Here is a 19356-nt window from a genome sequence, read left to right as displayed (position 1 = left end):
CTTCCTCAAGTCTTTGAATGCTGTGGTATATGTAAACAAACATACACACATACACATAAATAAAAATAAGTAATATATATTTTTAAAGACCATTAGAAAATTTAAATCTGCTTACCCCTGAAAAATTTTAAGACTCTCAGATGTCAGAGATGCAGCTCTATTGGTAGAATTCTCTTTTTTTAATTGATTTTATTGAACTATACATATTTCTTTGCTCCCCTCCCTCTTCTCCCCTCCCTCTTCTCCCCTCCCCTTCAACCATCTCCCATGGTCCCCATACTCCCAATTTACTCAGGAGATCTTGTCTTTTTCTACTTCCCATGTAGATTAGGTCCATGTATGTCTCTCTTAGGGTCTTCATTGTTGTCTAGGTTCTCTGGGATTGTGATTTGTGGGCTAGTTTTCTTTGCTTTATGTCTAAAAACCACTTATGAGCGAATACATATGATAATTGTCTTTCTGGGTCTGGGTTACTTCACTCAATATGATGTTTTCTAGCTCCATTTGCCTGCAAATTTCAAGATGTCATTATTTTTTTCTGCTGTGTAGTACTCTATTGTGTAAATGTACCATGTTTTCCTTATCCATTCTTTGGTTGAGGGGCATTTAGGTTGTTTTCAGGTTCTGGCTATGACAAACAATGTTGCTATGAACATAGGTGAGCACATGTCCTTGGTATGGTTGAGCATCCTTTGGGTATATACCCAAAAGTGGTATTCCTGGGTCTTGAGGAAGGTTGTTTCCTAATTTTCCAAGAAATCACCATACTGATATCCAAAGAGTCTGTTCCAATTTGCACTCCCACCAGCAATACAGGAGTGTTCCCTTTACCCCACAACCTCTCCAGCTTAAGTTGTCATCAGTGTTTTTGATCTTGGCCATTCTTACAGGTGTTAGATGGAATCTCAGAGTTGTTTTGATTTGCATTTCTCTGATGACTAAGGATGTTGAGCATTTCCTTAAGTGTCTTTCAGCCATTTTAGATTCCTCTGTTGAGAGTTTTCTGTTTAGGTCTGTACTCCATTTTTATTGGAACAGCACTGCCCTGAACCGGCAGACTATGTCTCACCGCTGTCTCATTTTCTTCCAGCCTGCCCCGGAGGACCGGATACACCGTGTAATAACCGGGGTGTCTGCAGCCATCTGTACTCGACCACAGGACAGTGCCGGTGCAACACCGGTTTCAACGGGACAGCCTGCGAGCTGTGCTGGCCAGGGAGATTTGGGCCAGACTGTCAGCGTAAGTGGCCACTTGCTGTGCTAGCCTGTTTGTAGCTGTAGGTTCCCTGTCCTCATCCGTGACTTTCCCTTTCTCCCATCTACCTGTTCTGTGTGCTTTTTCCCTCCCTGTATGTAGTCCTAGTATCCATCCCCAGTGGGCCTGGCCAGAGTAAGAGTAAGAGTAGGTGGGGAAGGGGAAGGGCGGGAAGAGACAAAGTCTGAGAGCCAGGGCACACAGGAAACTCTAGACCAGAGGACATGACTCAGCGACTATTCTAAGTGTGACAGGCCAGGCGGCCAGTGAGAGGCTGGAACCCGAGAACTGTTGGGAACAGACTGGAGAGGGTGGCTCTAACTGCCACCTGTGGGGGAGGCTGACGCAGCTGCAGCCCCGGAGGACTTGGGCTGGCACAGTCATACTAAGAGGTGGTAAGCAGAACTGGCGCGTGGTTTTAAATTTTCTTCTTAAATAGATAAGCAAGAAGCCCCAATGAAGCTGTCGCTTCCATCTGTTTGGTGATGTGCCCATGGCACTCTGCTTCTGTGACGGCAGCATTAGGGACATTTATTATCACACATTCGGGAGCTGTTTCGGCCTCTGTAAGGCCTGTGAGAACAGGGGCCTTCCCCGTGCTCCCACTGCGTAGCAGAGCCTGGCCTGTGTTATTTTTGGAATTGGGGGAAACAGTGTCTATGGTAGAGGATGCACACTGACGATGCCAGAGACAGGAATGCAGTGGGGATGAGCAGACATCGCTGCAGGTCACTAACTCCGGACACCCTGGTTTCTCTTACAGCCTGTGGCTGCTCAGAGCATGGACAGTGTGACGAGGGAATCACCGGCTCTGGACAGTGCTTCTGTGAAGCAGGGTGGACAGGCCGCTTCTGTGACACTCTTACAGGTTTGTTGAGGGAGTGGCCAGCCGGTGCAGCCCCTGGCTACAGGGGACTCTCTTGAGGGAGTGCAAGTGAGGTTGGAATTGAGTGGTAGCTGAGAAAATGCCAGTGTGGGTGCTCCCCCCTCACCTGTGGGTGCTCCTGCTTCGCCCGTGGGTGTTCCCACTTCACCCGTGGGTGTTCCTACTTCACCTGTGGGTGCTCCCACTTCACCCGCGGGTGTTCCCACTTTTCCTGTAAACAGTGGTTTTAACTGTGGCCTGGACCTCAGGAGATTACTGGTTCAGAAAATACTTGGTGAAAAGATTTTACTCCAATCTAAAAGCCACGTAGTGAGAATGGCTCATTATGGTGGAACTCAGGCCCAGGTGCGTGATGACAGAAATCAAGTGGTCTCAGGACAACTCAGTCTTTGGACTCCTGAGACCAGGACGTGGGCCCTGATTCCCCTACTTGCTGCATGAATGGCCTTGGACAGCCTGCCCTCGCACCCTGTGCAAGGGAAGGGTTGCCGGGTGACTCTTAAGCTCCTGTATTTGTGTCTGCCATATCCAATGCAGTCACTTCCATCATCATCGTCTTGATCCATGCTTTTTTGTTTTAAGAAACTGAAGTCTCTATGTTCTAAAAGGCCTAAGATGTGAAGGCCAAATCATTCTGCCTAAATGACTGTCCTTTCCTCCTCCCCGGAGTCAGAGGGCATCACTGAGCTCTTGTGAGGGCTTCAGCAGCTCCAACAGTATGGCCGACTGTACTTCTAACCCTGCCCGCCCACCTAAATACCTGTCCCTCAGCTTCGGGATGCCTGTGCGCATCACAGCCCCCATCCCATCACCACTGTGCCACATGTCTCCCCCAGCTCAGTGGTGCCCTTGGAAGACAGTGAAATTTCTGTTCCAATTTAACCTTCTCTGGCAGCCCAAGTTCTTAGGGCGAAAGAGTCTATTGCTCAGGTTCATCCCTGCTTGCAAGTTTGGAGGAATAAAGTTCAAATAGTTGCCTCTAAGGCAGCCTGTGCATCATAATCTGAACTGCTTGCCAGACGTAGCTCAGAATCTCTGGGGTAGGCGGGTCCTCAGCTAATCATCCCCATCTTTCCACCACCTATGAAATGTCTGGAAAGAGCCCCAGAAAAGCTGCGTAGGGGAAGCTGATGCTATACAACGGGGTGCAGGGTGATGGGTGGCCTCTTTCTTTGCAGTTGTGTTTCCGGTCTGCATACCTCCTTGCTCTGTGCATGCCACATGTATGGAGAACAACACATGTGTGTGTAACCTGAATTATGAAGGTGATGGAATCACATGCACAGGTGAGTCCTCTTTGCATCCCTGGGGCCAGCAGCCAGCACAGGAGGGGAGCAGAGTGTGGCCACTGCTGGGCTCCATGGCCTCTTCTCCTGCTCTGCAACAATACCTGTCCTCCTTAGGACTTGGTGTCATCAATAATTTGCTCACAGTTGCCCTGCCTGCCTCCCAAGCCACGGTTTTAAATTTTTAAATTGCTTTGCAAAACAAGGTATCCTATCTTTTATAGTATTTTTCTAACTCAAAAAGTAGTCGGTCTTGCTTCAGAATTTCGGAAACCGACCACAGCATTAGGATGAAAGAGTCAAGACTGGAGACCACGCGTCCTCTGGTCCCAGTCGTCCTGTCAGTGGGAATGGACCCTGAGCCTTTCAGTGCTAGGCAGGCACGCTGCAGCCGAGTCACACCAGCATCCGCACTGTCAGTCCACAGTGGCCAGGAGTGTGCTCGGCACACTGAGTCACACCAGCATCCGAGTGTCACTCCACAGTGGCCAGGAGTGTGCTCGGCACACTGAGTCACACCAGCATCCGAGTGTCACTCCACAGTGGCCAGGAGTATGCTCCGTGCACTGAGTCACACCAGCATCCGAGTGTCACTCCACAGTGGCCAGGAGTGTGCTCGGCACACTGAGTCACACCAGCATCCGAGTGTCACTCCACAGTGGCCAGGAGTGTGCTCCGTGCACTGAGTCACACCAGCATCCACACTGTCACTCCACAGCATCTGAGTGTCACCCCACAGTGGCCAGGAGTGTGCCCACAGTGGGCTATGCTGGGTCTTCTTCTAGTCATCATTAATCTAGACAATCCCTTACAGACAGGGGCATGGGTCAGTCTGATCTGGATCTGAACAACCCGTCAACTGAGAATCCCTCAAACGACTCTAGGCTGTGTCAAGTTAGCCAGGACATGGACACAAACACAAAAGGGGGAGGGAGGGGGAGGGAGGATGGAGTTCTAGCATCAAAACCCCGAATGCATTCTGAAAATCTCTATCAGAGCTGCCTATGAGAATGTGGCAAGCCTGTCAAGAGTCATATACAAGCTAGCAGCGAGCTCCCAGATCAGGGAGACCAGAGGCGCGCACACACGAGGTAAAGGCCTCTGACGGCACGGACAGTGGTACATGAAACCTCTGCGCTTTCTCGCAGCTGTGGATTTCTGCAAACAGAACAACGGGGGCTGTGCAAAGGCTGCCAGGTGCTCTCAGCAGGGCACACAAGTCTCCTGCAGCTGCAAGAAGGGCTACCAGGGGGATGGCTACAGCTGCACGGAGATAGACCCCTGTGCAGATGGCATCAACGGTGGATGTCACGAGCATGCCACCTGCAGGATGACTGGCCCGGTGAGTGAGTCGCGCTTCCCTGGGGACATCTGGGCCCTGGTGTCCCCAGCTACCTGGCCTCTGCTACACTGTCTTCCCACCTTGGTCTCTTTCTAGTAAAAGTCAGTGTGGGTGCCATTTTGTACCCTCAGCAGAAGAGGACATTAGCGTCAAATTCAGTGAAATCCCTGTAAAGTCTATTGTTTAGTTAATAGACTGTACCAATGTCACTCAGAAGCTTCCATACAGCTGGAGGAGATGCTCTGGCTAAGGGAAGCTGATGGGCTATAGAGCAGAGGTTCTCAGCCTGTGGGTCACAGTCCCTCTGCGGGTTACATTTCAGATGTCCTGCAAATCAATATTTGCATTATCATTCATAACAACAGCAACATTAGTAGCAATGAAATAACCTTATGGTTGGGGTCACCACAACATGAGGAACTGGTGGCATCTCTGCATTCCAGGAGCATGTGCACATGCAGAGAAAAGGAGTGACACTTAGTGTCAGTACACAGCCCTGGCACAGCGTGAGAAAGGCCACGAGCAGAGATAGGGTCCATGTGTTGGAATAACGGTCAAGAGTTGCTTCCTGCAGGGTGCTAGGGAGGGAGGGCCTCTCTGAGAAAGCAGCCTTTATGCTAAGAATGATGGCGGCCTTTCGTCATGAGCCTGCACAGAGCAAGACGACCTTTATTCTCCTGGCATAGGGCCTAACACATTGCTCTTTGCCAATCGCTTCTGGGCTGGATGGGTGTCCTCTCGTAGGCGGGATCCTAGGCTGGATGGGTGTCCTCTCGTAGGCGGGATCCTAGGCTGGATGGGTGTCCTCTCGTAGGCGGGATCCTAGGCTGGATGGGTGTCCTCTTGTACGTGGGATCCTGGGGGCTTCTTCATCTGTTCCCCCCTCTTTCCTCAGGGCAGGCACAAGTGTGAATGTAAGAGTCACTATGTGGGGGATGGAGTGGACTGTGAGCCCGAACAGCTACCGCTGGACCGCTGCTTACAGGACAACGGGCAGTGCCACCCAGATGCTAACTGTGCAGACCTCCACTTCCAGGGTCAGTGTGGCTGGGGCGCTCGCCCAATGCACCTTTCTCTTCGGGACGGGTGAGGGGTGTGTGCAGGGGAACAAAAGAAGATGAAATAAAACAGAAACTAAAGAGCCCACACATTATCCAGACCCCCCCCCCCCCGGCAGGAGAGTCGACTCACAATTGGACCTTGAAGGCTAGAACTCAAGAGGCCCAAAGGCCCTTCCCAGTGCTTTCCCTCCCCATGATGCTTAGCACCCTCAGAACCATTGGCTGGAATCAAATCTGGGAGGCGTAGCTTAGGGTGGTCTATGAGGAAGAGGCTGTCACTTACAGCAACAACCTAACACCAGCTGCTCGCTCCTCACACAGTGACCAGCACAGACCACATGTGCCTCTGAGGATGGCTCCAATGGTGTAGAATAAACTCTCAGGTTAATAAAGCCCGCAGCAGAAAGTAGAAAAGCCACAGTGCAGAGGCCCAGCGGCTAGGGCATGTTGAAACCCACAGGAAAACCACCAGAAGCCAGTTCAGAGCCGGAGAGAGCGGGACTTAAGGGATTTCAAAAGGGAGCCAAGCTACTGTGCACTGTGTCCTGCCAGTATTGACTGGAGATCTCTGCGTGGTTGGCTCTCCTTTACAGGCAAAGTCAACTTAGAGAGTTTTTGTTGTTTGCGTTTTTTTCTTCCATAGCTCAATAGCAACTATGGATTTAGCACTTGTCTACAGCAAACCCTGAGGTGTGCCTCAAATCCCTCCTAGAGTAAGACAAAGGAGGTCTCTATACTTCAGGGACATGGAAGACATAGACCGTTCCTCCAGGAAGAGACCCAGTACAGTGGGGAAACTTAAATGAATGTAAGATAATGGGGAAGCATAGTAAAACGGAAGACAAAAATCTTACCCTATGTCCCTGTAGCTGTAATAAAAGCAAGAATAGAAAGAAAAAAAAGCTGAAAGCAGGGTCCCAGAAATCCTAGCTATTTGCATACCTATATCCACAGCAACAGCGTGCAGAACAGCTAGAGGGTAGAGGCACCAAGAGTTTCTGTGGGCGGATAACAAATGGAGCACAGCCGTGCAGTGGGGCAACATCCACCTGGGCACATGAGAAATTCTGATAGGTGCTACAATGGGGGTAGCTAGCCTTGGCGCATTACATCACGTGACATCATCCAGACATAGAAAGACAGCCATCCTATAAGTCAGCTATCTGAGAAACCTAAGCCAGGTAGATTGATGGGGGGAAGAATAGAAGAGCGGCTCCCTCAGGAAGAGGAGGGACGGTAGGGAGCAGCTGTTAGCAGAGACTTTGCTGGAATTATAGAAATGTACTGCGAATGGATAAGACTGATGTTTTCCCAACAGCAAATAGGTACAAGTTGTACACTTAAAATTGTCAAGCTGGGCAGCGGTGGCACATGCTTTTAGTCCCATCACTGGGGAGGCAGAGGCAGGAAGATCTCTGTGAGTTCAAGACCAGCCTGGTCTACAAGAGCTAGTTCCAGGACAGGTTCCAAAGCCACAGAGAAATGCTGTTTCGAAAAAAAAAAAAAAAGTCAAAAAAAGCAAATTTTATGTTATATGCATGTGTATATATATATATATATATATATATATATATATCACAAGTTTTAAAACAGAGAGGGTGGGCATGATAATACATGTTTTTAATCCCAGCATTCAGGAGGCAGAGGTAGATAAATTTCTGTGAGATCGAGGTCAGCCTGGTCTTTGTAGAAACTTACAGGTCAGGCAGGACTACATAATGAGACCTGTCTCAAAACACAAAAACAAAAACAAAAAATCAACAACAATAACAACCATAAAAAGAAAAACAGATTTTTTTCAGACAGAGAAGAGGTTTGTCTAGGTGAGCTGAGAGATATATTCCAGAGCTTGGGACTACAGTGGAGACCCAGCAGATGCCGGCACTGGTCATACCTAGAGAAGACAGGAGAGGCAGTGTGCTAGAGAAAACTAGACAGTGAGAGGACTGTTCTAGGTGAGGGGAGATGGCAAGGTGGTCCCCAGTGTTCAGTGTGTGTGCAGTGCCTGCAGAAGCCAGAGAGGGCGTTGGATCTCCTGGGACTGGAGTTACAAACAGTTGTGAGCTGCTGTGTGAAGTGCAATTCATAAAATTCAGAGAAATTGGGGTTCAACCTGAAGGTCAGAAGGAAAAACACCAGCCACTGGCTCTTACCTCTACCTCAGTCAGAAATAGCGATCCTGCCTCCAGGAATCTCAGAGAGACTGTCTGAGAGCTGTCTCCTCCCGTTTTATAACTCTCTCTTGGGCTGGAATTAAAGGCGTGCATCACTGGGATTAAAAGCATGCACTCTCCAGTTTCTATGGCAACTAGTGTGATTGCTGGGATTAAAGGTGTGTGTCACCACTGCCTGGTCTGTAAGTAAGGCTGACCAGTGAGGCTGTTTTACTCTCTGATCTTCAGGCAAGCTTTATTTATTAACATACAGATGGAATGCCACCATAGCTGTGTGGGCACTGCTCTGGAAAAGTGCCCAGTGCTCTTAACTGCAAAGGCATCTCTCCAGCCCTGTTTATATGATTAAAAAGAATAAATACTTCAGCTGACTTAGCTCAGCATAACTTGAAGGGGAAGTGGCTTCCCAGGGTACCCTGTGCTATAGTTGGGAGAAACGGCTTCCCAGAGCATCCTGAGCTACAGTTGGCATCTACCTTGAAGTCCTTCTAAGTCTTTTGTCTGAATCCCTGCCAGCTGAGTGGACTGACTGCGTAATCCCCCTCCTGTTCTAGACACGACTGTTGGGGTATTCCATCTGCGCTCCCCACTGGGCCAGTACAAACTGACCTTTGACAAAGCCAAAGAGGCCTGTGCCAATGAAGCCGCATCCATGGCCACCTACAACCAGCTCTCCTATGCCCAGAAGGTGGGTTCCCGGTTAAGCAGATACTTCAGGCAGAGCAAAACAGGGAAGGTGTGCCAGCAGCCTCCTGGAAAGCTGAGGAAAGCTGGGGTGACTTGCCGTGCACTGCGCCCCCGTGTCTGCACTCGGTGCACTAGACCCCAGTTCGCGAGCTTCAGGCAAGGGGGCTGGAGGTTAAAATACACAGACACACACAGACAGAGAGACAGCGACACGGTTCATCCTTGAATTCCCCAAGAATGCCCCCTTTATTGTGTTCAGAGGCAGAGTATATAGAGATAGCCACGCCCCAGCCAAACCCACCAGAAACCACTCTCCTGCCATCAGGAACTCCTGAAGGTCTCGTGCTCAGAGCAGCTGTAGGCACGCAGATCAGGGGATTACAAGAAATTCAGGATCTGGGGTCTCACTGCTTCCAACAGTGACTGACTCCTTGGAGGTCAGCACGGGAGACTCCCGTAGCAATGATGAGAGCCCATCATGTCTAAAGTCAGGCGTCTACCGCGTGTCCAGTACTGTGTTGGGTGACGTGTTGGCATTCTTACCGCATCCCTGGGATTGGTGTCCTTCTGTTCACACATAGAGAAACTGGGAAGGTTAAATATGATATCCAGTGTCACCCAGAGGTGGTCCTTCCAGGAGGCAGAGTGAACTGCTCACACCATAGCTGGATGCCAGGAAGGCTAGTAACCACAGCCTGGGCAGGGCATCCTTGAGCCAGCAAAGCAGTTAGGGTCCTGGGGAACTAGTCAAAGAAGGGCTGGGTCTGCAGGCTTCCTCCCCAGCAGGAGGAACAGCGCTCTCTGGTCAGGCTGCTCTCAGCCTCTAGCACACGGAAGCTGCCTGTGGGCGTGTGTGTCCAGGACTATGGGTGTGTGTGTGTGTGTGTGTGTGTGTGTGTGTGTGTGTGTGTGTACAGGACTATGGTAGTGTGGAATGCAGAAGGAGCTCGACTTTAGGTTACTGAGAGGTCTGGATAAACTGAGTGCATTTGAATCTCCGAAAAGCTGACTTTGAGCAACTTGTTTTGTTTTGCCTCAGTCATCTTTTAAAAATATTTTTTGAGAATTTCATAGATAAATACCCCATTTACATCATTTTCACCCTTTCCTCCCCACCAGAACTCTTCCCATGTTTCCCAAACTCCTTCTCAATTTCCTGACCTCTTCTTTAACACACACATGCACACATACATACACACACACATGCACACATACACACACATGCACACATACACACACACATGCACACATACACACACATGCACACATACACAGATGCGCACACACGCGCGCACACTCTACTGAGGCCATCTGTGTTGCTCCTATGTGTATTTGTTTAGAGACGACCATATGGGACTGGGAAACCTACCAGGGATCTCATCCCTGGAGAAAATGATTCTTCCTCTCTCAGAAGCCATTACCTGCCTGTGGCTCTTCATTGCGGGATGGGCCTTGTGGAAATCTTTCCTTCATGTTGTCGTGTTAACTGGCGTTACCATCATGCATGTCTTGTCTGGGCAGCCATATTGCTGTACGTTCCCTGTCATATACAGAAGACTTATCTCTCAGGGTGCCCTGCTCCTCTGGCTCCTCAGAGTCTTCCTGCCCGCCTTTCCACTCAGCCTCAGGTACAGGAGTCGTGTTGCAGATGCATCAGCTGATGCTGGGCACCCCACAGTCACGTGTTGTCTGCGTTTTGACCAGTTGTAGATCTCTGTGATCAGCTCCATCTGTAAAAAGAAGCTCCTGTAGTCAGGGGCAAGAGCTGCCCTTGTCTGTGAGCACAAGGACAAGCAGTTAGGAATTAACGCTGGCTTAGGAAAATGGCTGTAGTGCCCTCTCCTCTAGTGCGCATGGCTTCAGCAGCCACAGGTACCTAAGTTTGCAGCACCAGGCAGTGAATCCCCCCTAACGAGCAGCTAAAGTCCAATTAATTAGGCGGCTGCTGGCTACCTCCAGACAGACGCGCATCTCTGCTCGTGCTGGCTAACTCCCAGGTAGACGCGCATCTCTGCCCGGGAGGGACCTTGCCGTGCTAGTTGTTGGGTTTGTAAGCTTCATAGCAGGGAGGACTGTTGGGCAGCTCGCATAGCGCCTTCAACACTGTAGGGCCAGAGCTCAGGAAGGAGGCCTGTAGCAGCTCCAGCTGGAGCTTTCCAAGTCCAAAGTACGGAGTCTTCAGCAACAGCCTCAGCTGCGGGCTCTGGGAGACAGCCAAGAGTAGCCACCATATTGTTTGGGGAGCCTTCTGGACCCCACTGATCGTTGTTAGATGAGTTATGGTTCTGGGGGTGAACACTATCACCTCATGCCTCAATCATCTTAATCATTTGATAAGTGTTTTACAATTACAGCCACACGGGGTGATGATGGTGATGGTGGTGGTGATAATGAGTAGAATTCTGCCATCAGTTAAGAGTCTTGTCCATTTACAAGCAGAATTTGACCTGAGGTGGATGGCTGGTGGTGAACTCCTTCTCAAGAGAATAGTGAGCATGAAAGCCTGGACACCCAGAGAAACAGTGTCACGGTCATTCACCCAGTGGCTCAATGGACAAGAGTATAGTGCCTACTGTGTTCCCGGCAATGGTTTGCAGTCTGTGTAGGGTCAGAATTGCCCAGATGACTCCACAGCACACGAGACGTCATAACTAACCCAGTCATCCCCCTGTCTCTGCAGGCCAGCTATCACCTCTGCTCAGCCGGCTGGCTGGAGAGTGGGCGGGTTGCCTACCCCACGACCTACGCCTCTCAGAAGTGTGGTTCAAACGTTGTAGGGATAGTGGACTATGGAAACAGGCCCAACAGGAGTGAAACGTGGGATGTCTTCTGTTACCGGATGAAAGGTCATTGTCCCTGAGCACCTCTGCCTGGCCAGCTGGTCCCCAGGAGTGCAGGGTGGCCCAGGCCTCACCTTACTGGTCAGCCAGTCCCCAGGAGTGCAGGGTGGCCCCGGCCTCACCTCACTGGCATGGCCAGCCAGTCCCCAGCGGTGCAGGGTAGCCCAGGCCTCACCTCACTGGCCAGCTGGTCCCCAGCAGTGCAGGGTGGCCCCAGCCTCACCTCACTGGCCAGTCAGTCCCCAGGAGTACAGGGTGGCCCCAGCCTCACCTCTGCCTGGCCAGCCAGTCCCCAGCAGTGCAAGGTGGCCCCGGCCTCACCTCTGCCTGGCCAGCCAGTCCCCAGTGGTGCAGGGTGGCCCCGGCCTCACCTCACAGGCATGGCCCCTGTGCCCCTCCCTTACAGATGTGAACTGCACCTGCAAGGCGGGCTATGTGGGCGACGGCTTCTCGTGCAGTGGGAACATGCTGCAGGTCCTCATGTCCTTGTCCTCGCTCACGGACTTCCTGGCAGTACGTATCCCGTCTCTTTGGCTCCACTCCAGCAGTGAGGCTTGCTACAAGCAACTGATGATAACATGAGGCCTTGAGAGAAGCCAAAGCCCACAGTTGAGATTGAGAGCACAGGCCTCATGGGAGGAGGGGCACCATAGCAACCTCATGGGGTGGTGACCTTTAAATGGCTTGATATTTTGACACTGTGAGCACGTGGAAACCTCTGGGTTCATCAGTGCAACACAGGTATTGCCTGTGTTTGCATCTTGTACTGTTTAAGAAACTGATCAAACAAAAAAAAATAGGATACCTATTTCTTATACCTTGAGCACATTATATCTGAAGCAAATGGACACATTTTTGTCTTCCCACAGCATCAGAATTCATTAACAGTAAATTCACAAGCTCTGTCACCTTTATTGGCTGCAATTTACCATGCAATCCTCTGTGTCCTTGATAAGATGACCACTGGCAACCACAGGTTCTTTGATTCCATGATCGATTACTCCCACTAACTCTCGGGCAATCTAGTGTCCCTCACACAGTAACATACACACATACACACACTAACTCTCGGGCCATCTAGTGTAACATACACACATACACCAGTGACAGAATGGCTGGCTATAAAAATGGTTAAAGAGGCCATATGGAAGGCAGAGGTCTGACTCAATGCTCAGTCACCCCCAAGTGGTTAGATATTCAAAGAACCCCATGACGGAGTCTGGAGGCAGCCTGGGGGCTCAGGGCAGGTGAGGCTCAGGGTTGGGCACATCTGGCTGAACTGCAACTAAACGGCCCTTTGCCAGCAGTGGTGACTACACTGAGCTAAGGTCCTAGAACAATCTGGGGTTCTCTGCCATCGATCATGAGACCCACGCACTGTGACAGATAGTTGGACGACAGATGAGCGAGGTCTGATGTTCAGTGTCCCTCTTTTTAGGGGTGAGGAGGCTGCGTCTTCATCAGTCTAGGAGGTGGAATAAGTTCATAGGCAGTTCTCTCGTGTGTGAATGAGCTGTTTATCAGCTCATGCCCCACGGCTCCAGGCAGACGACAGTGTCTTTGCGCACCTGTGGGATGCAGCACCGCCCTGCCTCTGCACTCAGAATGGAGTGGGAACTTTGCCTCACAGAGTGGAGCAGGACAGAGCATCTTAGGCAGATTTCTAAGAAGAGGGAAAGCCATCCTAACGCCCTCCCAAAGGCCAGCAAGAGGAAGCACAAAGGAAGCCAGCCTTTAGCCCAGAGGCACTGTGTCCCCCCAGCTCCCCCAGCCAACCCAACTCCCACACCATGGTGGCCCATCTGACCCCTTCCCTCTGCTCCCCAGGAGGTGCTGGCTTATTCCAACAGCTCAGCCCGAGGCCAGGCTTTTCTGAAACACCTGACTGACCTGTCCATCCGTGGCACCCTGTTCGTGCCGCAGAACAGTGGACTCATGGGAAATAAGGTGAGTGGCGTCCGTGATGCCTGCACTTTTAGACGGAATGTGTCATGTCACCACCACAGTGTATCACAAATCACTCCAGCACACAAGAGCCAATGCCTGTCATTTACTGGGGAAGTGACAGTACAGGACCCTGTCTGAGCAAAGAAACAATCCCTACCCCAGATACAGAGGAGTACCGTACCCCATCAGCACACACAATGATGAGCAGCTGTTACTTCCCATCTCAGCAGCCCACAGCCTGGGCTGGCCGGTTGGCAGCTCTGCCCTGCAGGTTCTCAGAAAAAAGCAGACCAACCCGGTCACAGCAGGGGACAAGGGTGCTGTGTGCAAACTGACGATTGCTGGTGCTGGTCAGTCCTCTGGTCATGTCAAGACAACAGCCAACCGGTCACGAGGCTGAGCTCAAAGTCAGGGAAGGAAATAAGGGGCCAGAGGCAAGGATCCAGGGAAGGAAGAAGAATCGGGCCCTGTTGCAATGGCCCTGGTGCAATGAGTCCAACACACCTATCTTCTCATGATGTGGTCCAAAGAGGAGAAGTGGACTCGTTCAACACACACCCCCCAGCGGCCAACCAGCGGGCTGTGAGCCCCAGGCACTACCCAATCACCAGACTAAAGAGCACCACCTCTGCCTGGCTCCAGGCCTGCTCTGAACCCCTCCAGGTGACTCGCTGTAGAGTGAAGATGACTTTCTATGTGCTAGTTACATGTGAGCCTTAGGAAGGACCCCCAAGAAAAACGTGCCATTTCCAGCCATCGTTCAGACTATTCGTCTGCTTTTTTTTCCCCATAGAGCCTGTCTGGGCGCGACATCGAGCACCACCTCACTAACCTCAGCGTCTCTTTTTACGACGACCTCGTCAATGGCACCGTTCTGAGGACTAGGCTGGGAAGCCGGCTGCTCATCACCTCCAGGCAGGACCAGTTCCACCAAGTATGAAAAACCTTCCGGGTTTGAGAGAGCTGGAGAAAACACACGCAAAGCTCCTGGCGTGCAGTAGACACTCAATAGGTGGAACTATTATAATATGAAAGTCATCTTTAAATCCACAGATCAGGGCGGTATGAATGCAAACCGTGGCGGTGGCATTACATACTAACAGGCCACCCAGAACCTTAGCAACAGACTGGCCTCAGGGGATGGGTTAATGAGGCCTGAGAAAGGAAACTGTTTTGAAGATGCCTCCCTCCAGTCTCAGGCATTAACTTGTCAGCTTCCAAGTCAAATGGCCCTGGGACGAATTATTCTACCCAACTTCTCTAAGCTCCGTTTCCTCATTTGATTCGTAGGAATGAGAGCTTCCGTGTTTGTGGTGGTGACAGTGATGGGCACAGTGTCTGTGTGGAGACTAGCATCTCGTGTGATGAGCCCTAGGGCAAGTGCTTTAGACGAGTTCTCCTTGAGCATCCGTGCACATCCGAGCCACCTGAACCTATCAGAAGGTGGTAGCTCCGCAGGTGGGATGTGGAGCCTCAGTTCCACCTGCACCACAAGCTACTGCTCACACCGGGATTAACAAAAAAACTCCCCCTAGAGGTGCGGTGTGAGCCGGAGCCCTGCTGGGGTGATGGTGGACAGGCCATTTCCTTCTGATAGCTCCTCTCCCACACAGAGGATTGGGAAATAAACCCAAAGGTCTCTGCAGCCCTCGGAGCAGCTTGTCAGGTAGCGCAAAGTCAGCAGGTGTTTGATGGCACTAAGGGAGGCCACGCTGAAACTTCAGCCTGAGGCATCAGAACCCTGTGGGGAACCACCTGTGTGGGAAAGGGGGAAGAGGACCCAGGCCTCACACTCCCCACTCCTTGTTTCCCTAGGAGACCAGATTTGTGGATGGAAGAGCCATTCTGCAGTGGAACATCATTGCCTCCAACGGGCTCCTTCATGTCATTTCTGAGCCTCTGAAAGCCCCCCTTGTGCCAGCAGTGAGTATTCAGGTTCCTAGTGAGGAGCCGGGAAGCTCCAGTGTCAAACGTGCATTCCCCAATATGCATGCCCGCCAGCTTCCAGTCCCACTAGTTTGCTGATCAAAAGAGAAAGATGAGTCAGGGGGAACCAGAAATCATAAACTGATCTCTGAGCGTCTCTGCTCCCGTTTTCTCATCTACCCAGTGTGTGCAGACTGGTTCACAGCAGTTCTCTGACCTGGGAGACTGCAGGAAGAAACACTGAGTCCTCAGAGCAGCTCCTGGCACAGCCCACAAGCTCTCAAAAGGCTGGCTGTGGTTATTGTTAGTATCCTAACATTTTCTCAGGGACACACAAGGTGAGCTGCTAGCTACTAGAAAGTTCCACAGCATGGTGGCTATGCATATATGCTTCAGACCAGATAGGTGTTAAAGTCCACTGTGCCTCTAGAAAGCTATGTGGTTTTGGGCAAGTACTTAGCATCTCTTTGCCTTAGTTCCCCATATAAAAACAGGGAAAACGACTGTCCATATCTCTGTAGGTTATTGTAAGTAATAGGTCCTGGCAGCAATGAGGCCTGGAATCATGTTCATTTGGCATTGTTTTAATGAATCACTCCAAGGTGCCCGGGCAAGCAAGAATAAGATGAACTCAGACATACTCCCTGGGGAAATCACCAGAGAGTATGTCTCTTTCCTCTCTGTGTACAGAGCCCTGCCCACACTGGCCTGAGGACAGGCGTAGTCTGTGCTGTTATCCTGGTCACCGGTGCAGTTGCTCTGGTCGCCTATTCTTACTTCCGACTAAACCAGAGAACAACTGGCTTCCAGCGTTTTGAGGTAAGAGAGAGAGCCCAGCCGGCAGTGATGGGCCGCCTCTCCTCTGCTCTGCACATGCAGGCCGCACACACGTGTCATCCCAGTGCTCAGCAGGCAGGTGCAGCAGGATCGTGAGTTCTGAGCTAGCCGAGGGTACACCACAACTTCATGGCCAGCTCTGCAGTGAGATCTTGTTTACAAACAAACAAACAATGAAAACAAAAGCAAACTGAGCTAGAGAGATCACTCAGCCTCTGAGACGTCTGCTTTGCAACCACGAGGCCCCAAGTTCATCTCTCGGGTTCCATACAATAAAAGCAGGTTCAGTGGTGTGTGCTTGTAAAACCAGCACTGGGGAGAGAGAGAGGTCTCTGAGATTCACTGGCTAGCCGGTCTAGCTGAGGTGGTAAGTTCCAGGTTCAGTGAGTGGACAAGTCTTAAAAAACAAAGAAAGAAACAAACAAGAATGGCTAATACCTGAGATTGTCCTTTGGCCTCCACATACATGGGCACACGTTGGCCTTTGTACACCTGCACACACACAAACACAAAACAATGACACCAGGATGTCTAAGACTGTGAGGTTTACAAAGAGCACACATTTATTGGCTTGTGACTCTGGAGCCTGGGAAGTCCAAGGTCAGGGCTGGCACAGCTTGGCTTCTGACAAGGGCCTCACGCCACCTCAGGAAGCTGGAATGCAGGGAGGTGCGTGGACATCAGGGACAGCCTCACTTGGCATCAAGCCCATCATGGTGACTTACACCAGGCTTCACCTCCCACGGGTGGCAGTCACACCTGCCATCCGCCCATCAGACCCATTCCAACGGCCAGCTCTGAGGGCGGGGTTACCTCAAATGTGTCCTCACCTGGGAGCTGGTATTTGATTATAAGCAACTAGAATAACTACCCCGCCCCATGCTCCTGCTTCCTGGGAGGAGTCTCAGATGAGTGCCCACCATGGTAGGCGTTGGCGTCGGGACTGGCCCTGAGAGCTGGGGATTGGGGTCTAGCACCTCTCCGCACAGCTTCTCTCTAGCCAGCGCATCCCACTCCATCCTGTTTGCAGAGCTGAGTCTAGCTCGTCAGCAAGCTCCTGAGATGACCAGGGGCAGCCCTATGTGTCAACCAGTCTTCTGTTACTCAGGTTATGTGGAAGAAAAGTTTAGCTCGTGGTCCCAGTCCATGGTGACTTGGCTTTTGGGTCAGCACCTCATGGGAGAGTACTCACCTCAGGGTGGATGGGAGGCAAAGAGAGAGGACAAAGAGGGGCCAGGCTTCCCAAGTCCCCTTCATGGGCACACCCCTCAATTACCAGACTTCATCCCACTAGGCCCCACCTCCTAAAGGTCCCACTGGCTCCCAAGAATGCCCAGGGATAGGGTCCAGTCTTGAACCAAGAGCCTTTGTGAGACAACGTATCAAACCACAGTACCCCGAGAACTGGTCTGGGCAGAAGTGCAGCCGTGGGGCGGCCTTCCTCTTGCTCTCTGTACCCTTCCCCCGTCTCTTCCACACTCAGGAACAGCTGTGCGGTACCCTCAGGTAATAGCCCACGCCTCCCAGGAGACAGCTGGCCTATCTAGAAGCTCATAGGCTTCTATACTATAACCAAAACACCACAAGCTAGAACACTTCCAGTCGGCAGGGCTGTTCAGCTCACAGACCTGAAAACCGGGTAATGGGGGGTCACGTGGCCCTCCTGGTAAGGCCTTTCCTGCTACAGAGGACTCCCCCAAGTTCTCAACGCAGTCTGAGGATCCTAGGGTGACAGCCAGGTCCTGGCCTGAGGCTGTTAGAGCCACTGTCCCACTGGATTACACTTTGTCCTGCTGTTCTCTGTACCCAGAACCGCCACCCCACAGGCCCTGCCTACAAACACCACGGCAGAACCAAGTCCCCTGCCCTCCTAAGAGCTCAAAATGCATGTTCGGGTGAGAACATTCAAACCATCTTGTGTAGCACATACATGATCTTTCTAAGTTCAGGGATGGCCACACGACTCAGGGTAGTGGGCTCGTCGGTGCGTATGGCAGCAGGAGCCATGGGAACATTTCTGGGAGGTGGAAATGTCTTACGGGTCGATTTGGGAGACACACCTGGGCAGACAGGTAAGCTGTCACGTGGGCCCAGTGCCTTCTATCACGTGTCAGTCATCTCAACCGTGCCCTCAAAAGGCTTCTGAGGTGGACAGTGCCTTGGGAACAGTCCTGCCTCTCAACCTTGTGATTCCTTTAACAGTCAGAAGAGGACATTGATGTCTTGGCCTTTGGCAAACAGCAGCCGGAGAACGTCGCAAACCCTGTGTATGAGAGCTCATCAGCAGCACCCCCTGAGTCCTCCTGTGACCCCTTCCCAGTGAGTCTGAGCTTTCCTCCAGGGAAGCTAGGGAAGGGTTCAGCGGGGTTGCAGGATGCTGGGGCACAGGATGCTGGGGTGTAGAGTGCTGGGGCACAGGATGCTGGGGTACAGAATTCTGGGGCGCAGGATGCTGGAGTACAGAATTCTGGAGTGCAGAATGCCGGTGTGCAGGATGCCGCTGTGCAGAATGCTGGGGTGCAGAATGCTGGGGTACAGAATTCCGGGGTGCAGGATGCTGGAGTACAGAAATCTGGAGTGCAGAATGCCGGTGTGCAGGATGCCGCTGTGCAGAATGCTGGGGTGCAGAGTGCTGGGGTACAGAATTCCGGGGTGCAGGATGCTGGGGTACAGAATTCTGGAGTGCAGAATGCCGGTGTGCAGGATGCCGCTGTGCAGAATGCTGGGGTGCAGAGTGCTGGGGTACAGAATGCTGGGGTGCAGGATGCTGGGGTACAGAATTCTGGCGTGCCGGATGCTGGGGTACAGAATTCTGGGGTGCAGGATGCTGCACCCCAGGAAGAGCCACCCGTCTAGGACGCATCTCAGAAAGCAAGCCTGGGGCCAGTTTTGTGTTCAGAGGGCCCTGCTTTTTTGTAGCTGGCAGAAGCCTCAAACTGGTGACTGCCTAGCCCACCTCAGGTCTAGTGGGATGCCACTGCAGAAGGGAAGCAGGCCTGTAGGAGGGGCTTCCCTTAGCTATGCTCACAGCTGCTCAGTTCTGCCTTGGGCAGAGCCGATTCTTGCTTAGGGAGGCCTCTAACAATGGTGGTGTTCTGGTCTAGCCTTCCAAGAG

General features: G+C 51.6%; 1 protein-coding gene across 1 annotated transcript in view; it reads left to right on the top strand.

Annotated features, from left to right (window-relative positions):
• The window catches only part of Stab2 (stabilin 2), a 149014-nt gene that overhangs the window by 126978 nt on the left and 2680 nt on the right, over window positions 1-19356 (top strand). The window contains exons 58-70 of the mRNA XM_057757406.1: window positions 1091-1240; window positions 2019-2123; window positions 3320-3427; window positions 4576-4769; window positions 5665-5806; window positions 8559-8692; window positions 11372-11537; window positions 11938-12044; window positions 13359-13478; window positions 14272-14412; window positions 15294-15401; window positions 16095-16223; window positions 18444-18560. Of these exons, the coding sequence (XP_057613389.1) occupies window positions 1091-1240; window positions 2019-2123; window positions 3320-3427; window positions 4576-4769; window positions 5665-5806; window positions 8559-8692; window positions 11372-11537; window positions 11938-12044; window positions 13359-13478; window positions 14272-14412; window positions 15294-15401; window positions 16095-16223; window positions 18444-18560 (1721 nt within the window). The remainder of the gene's footprint in view (window positions 1-1090; window positions 1241-2018; window positions 2124-3319; window positions 3428-4575; window positions 4770-5664; window positions 5807-8558; window positions 8693-11371; window positions 11538-11937; window positions 12045-13358; window positions 13479-14271; window positions 14413-15293; window positions 15402-16094; window positions 16224-18443; window positions 18561-19356) is intronic.

This window comes from Chionomys nivalis, chromosome 25 (genome assembly GCF_950005125.1).
Source record: "Chionomys nivalis chromosome 25, mChiNiv1.1, whole genome shotgun sequence".
NCBI lineage: Eukaryota > Metazoa > Chordata > Mammalia > Rodentia > Cricetidae > Chionomys > Chionomys nivalis.
The sequence above is the reverse complement of the archived record's forward strand: the minus strand, read 5'-3'. Positions and strand labels throughout refer to the sequence as shown.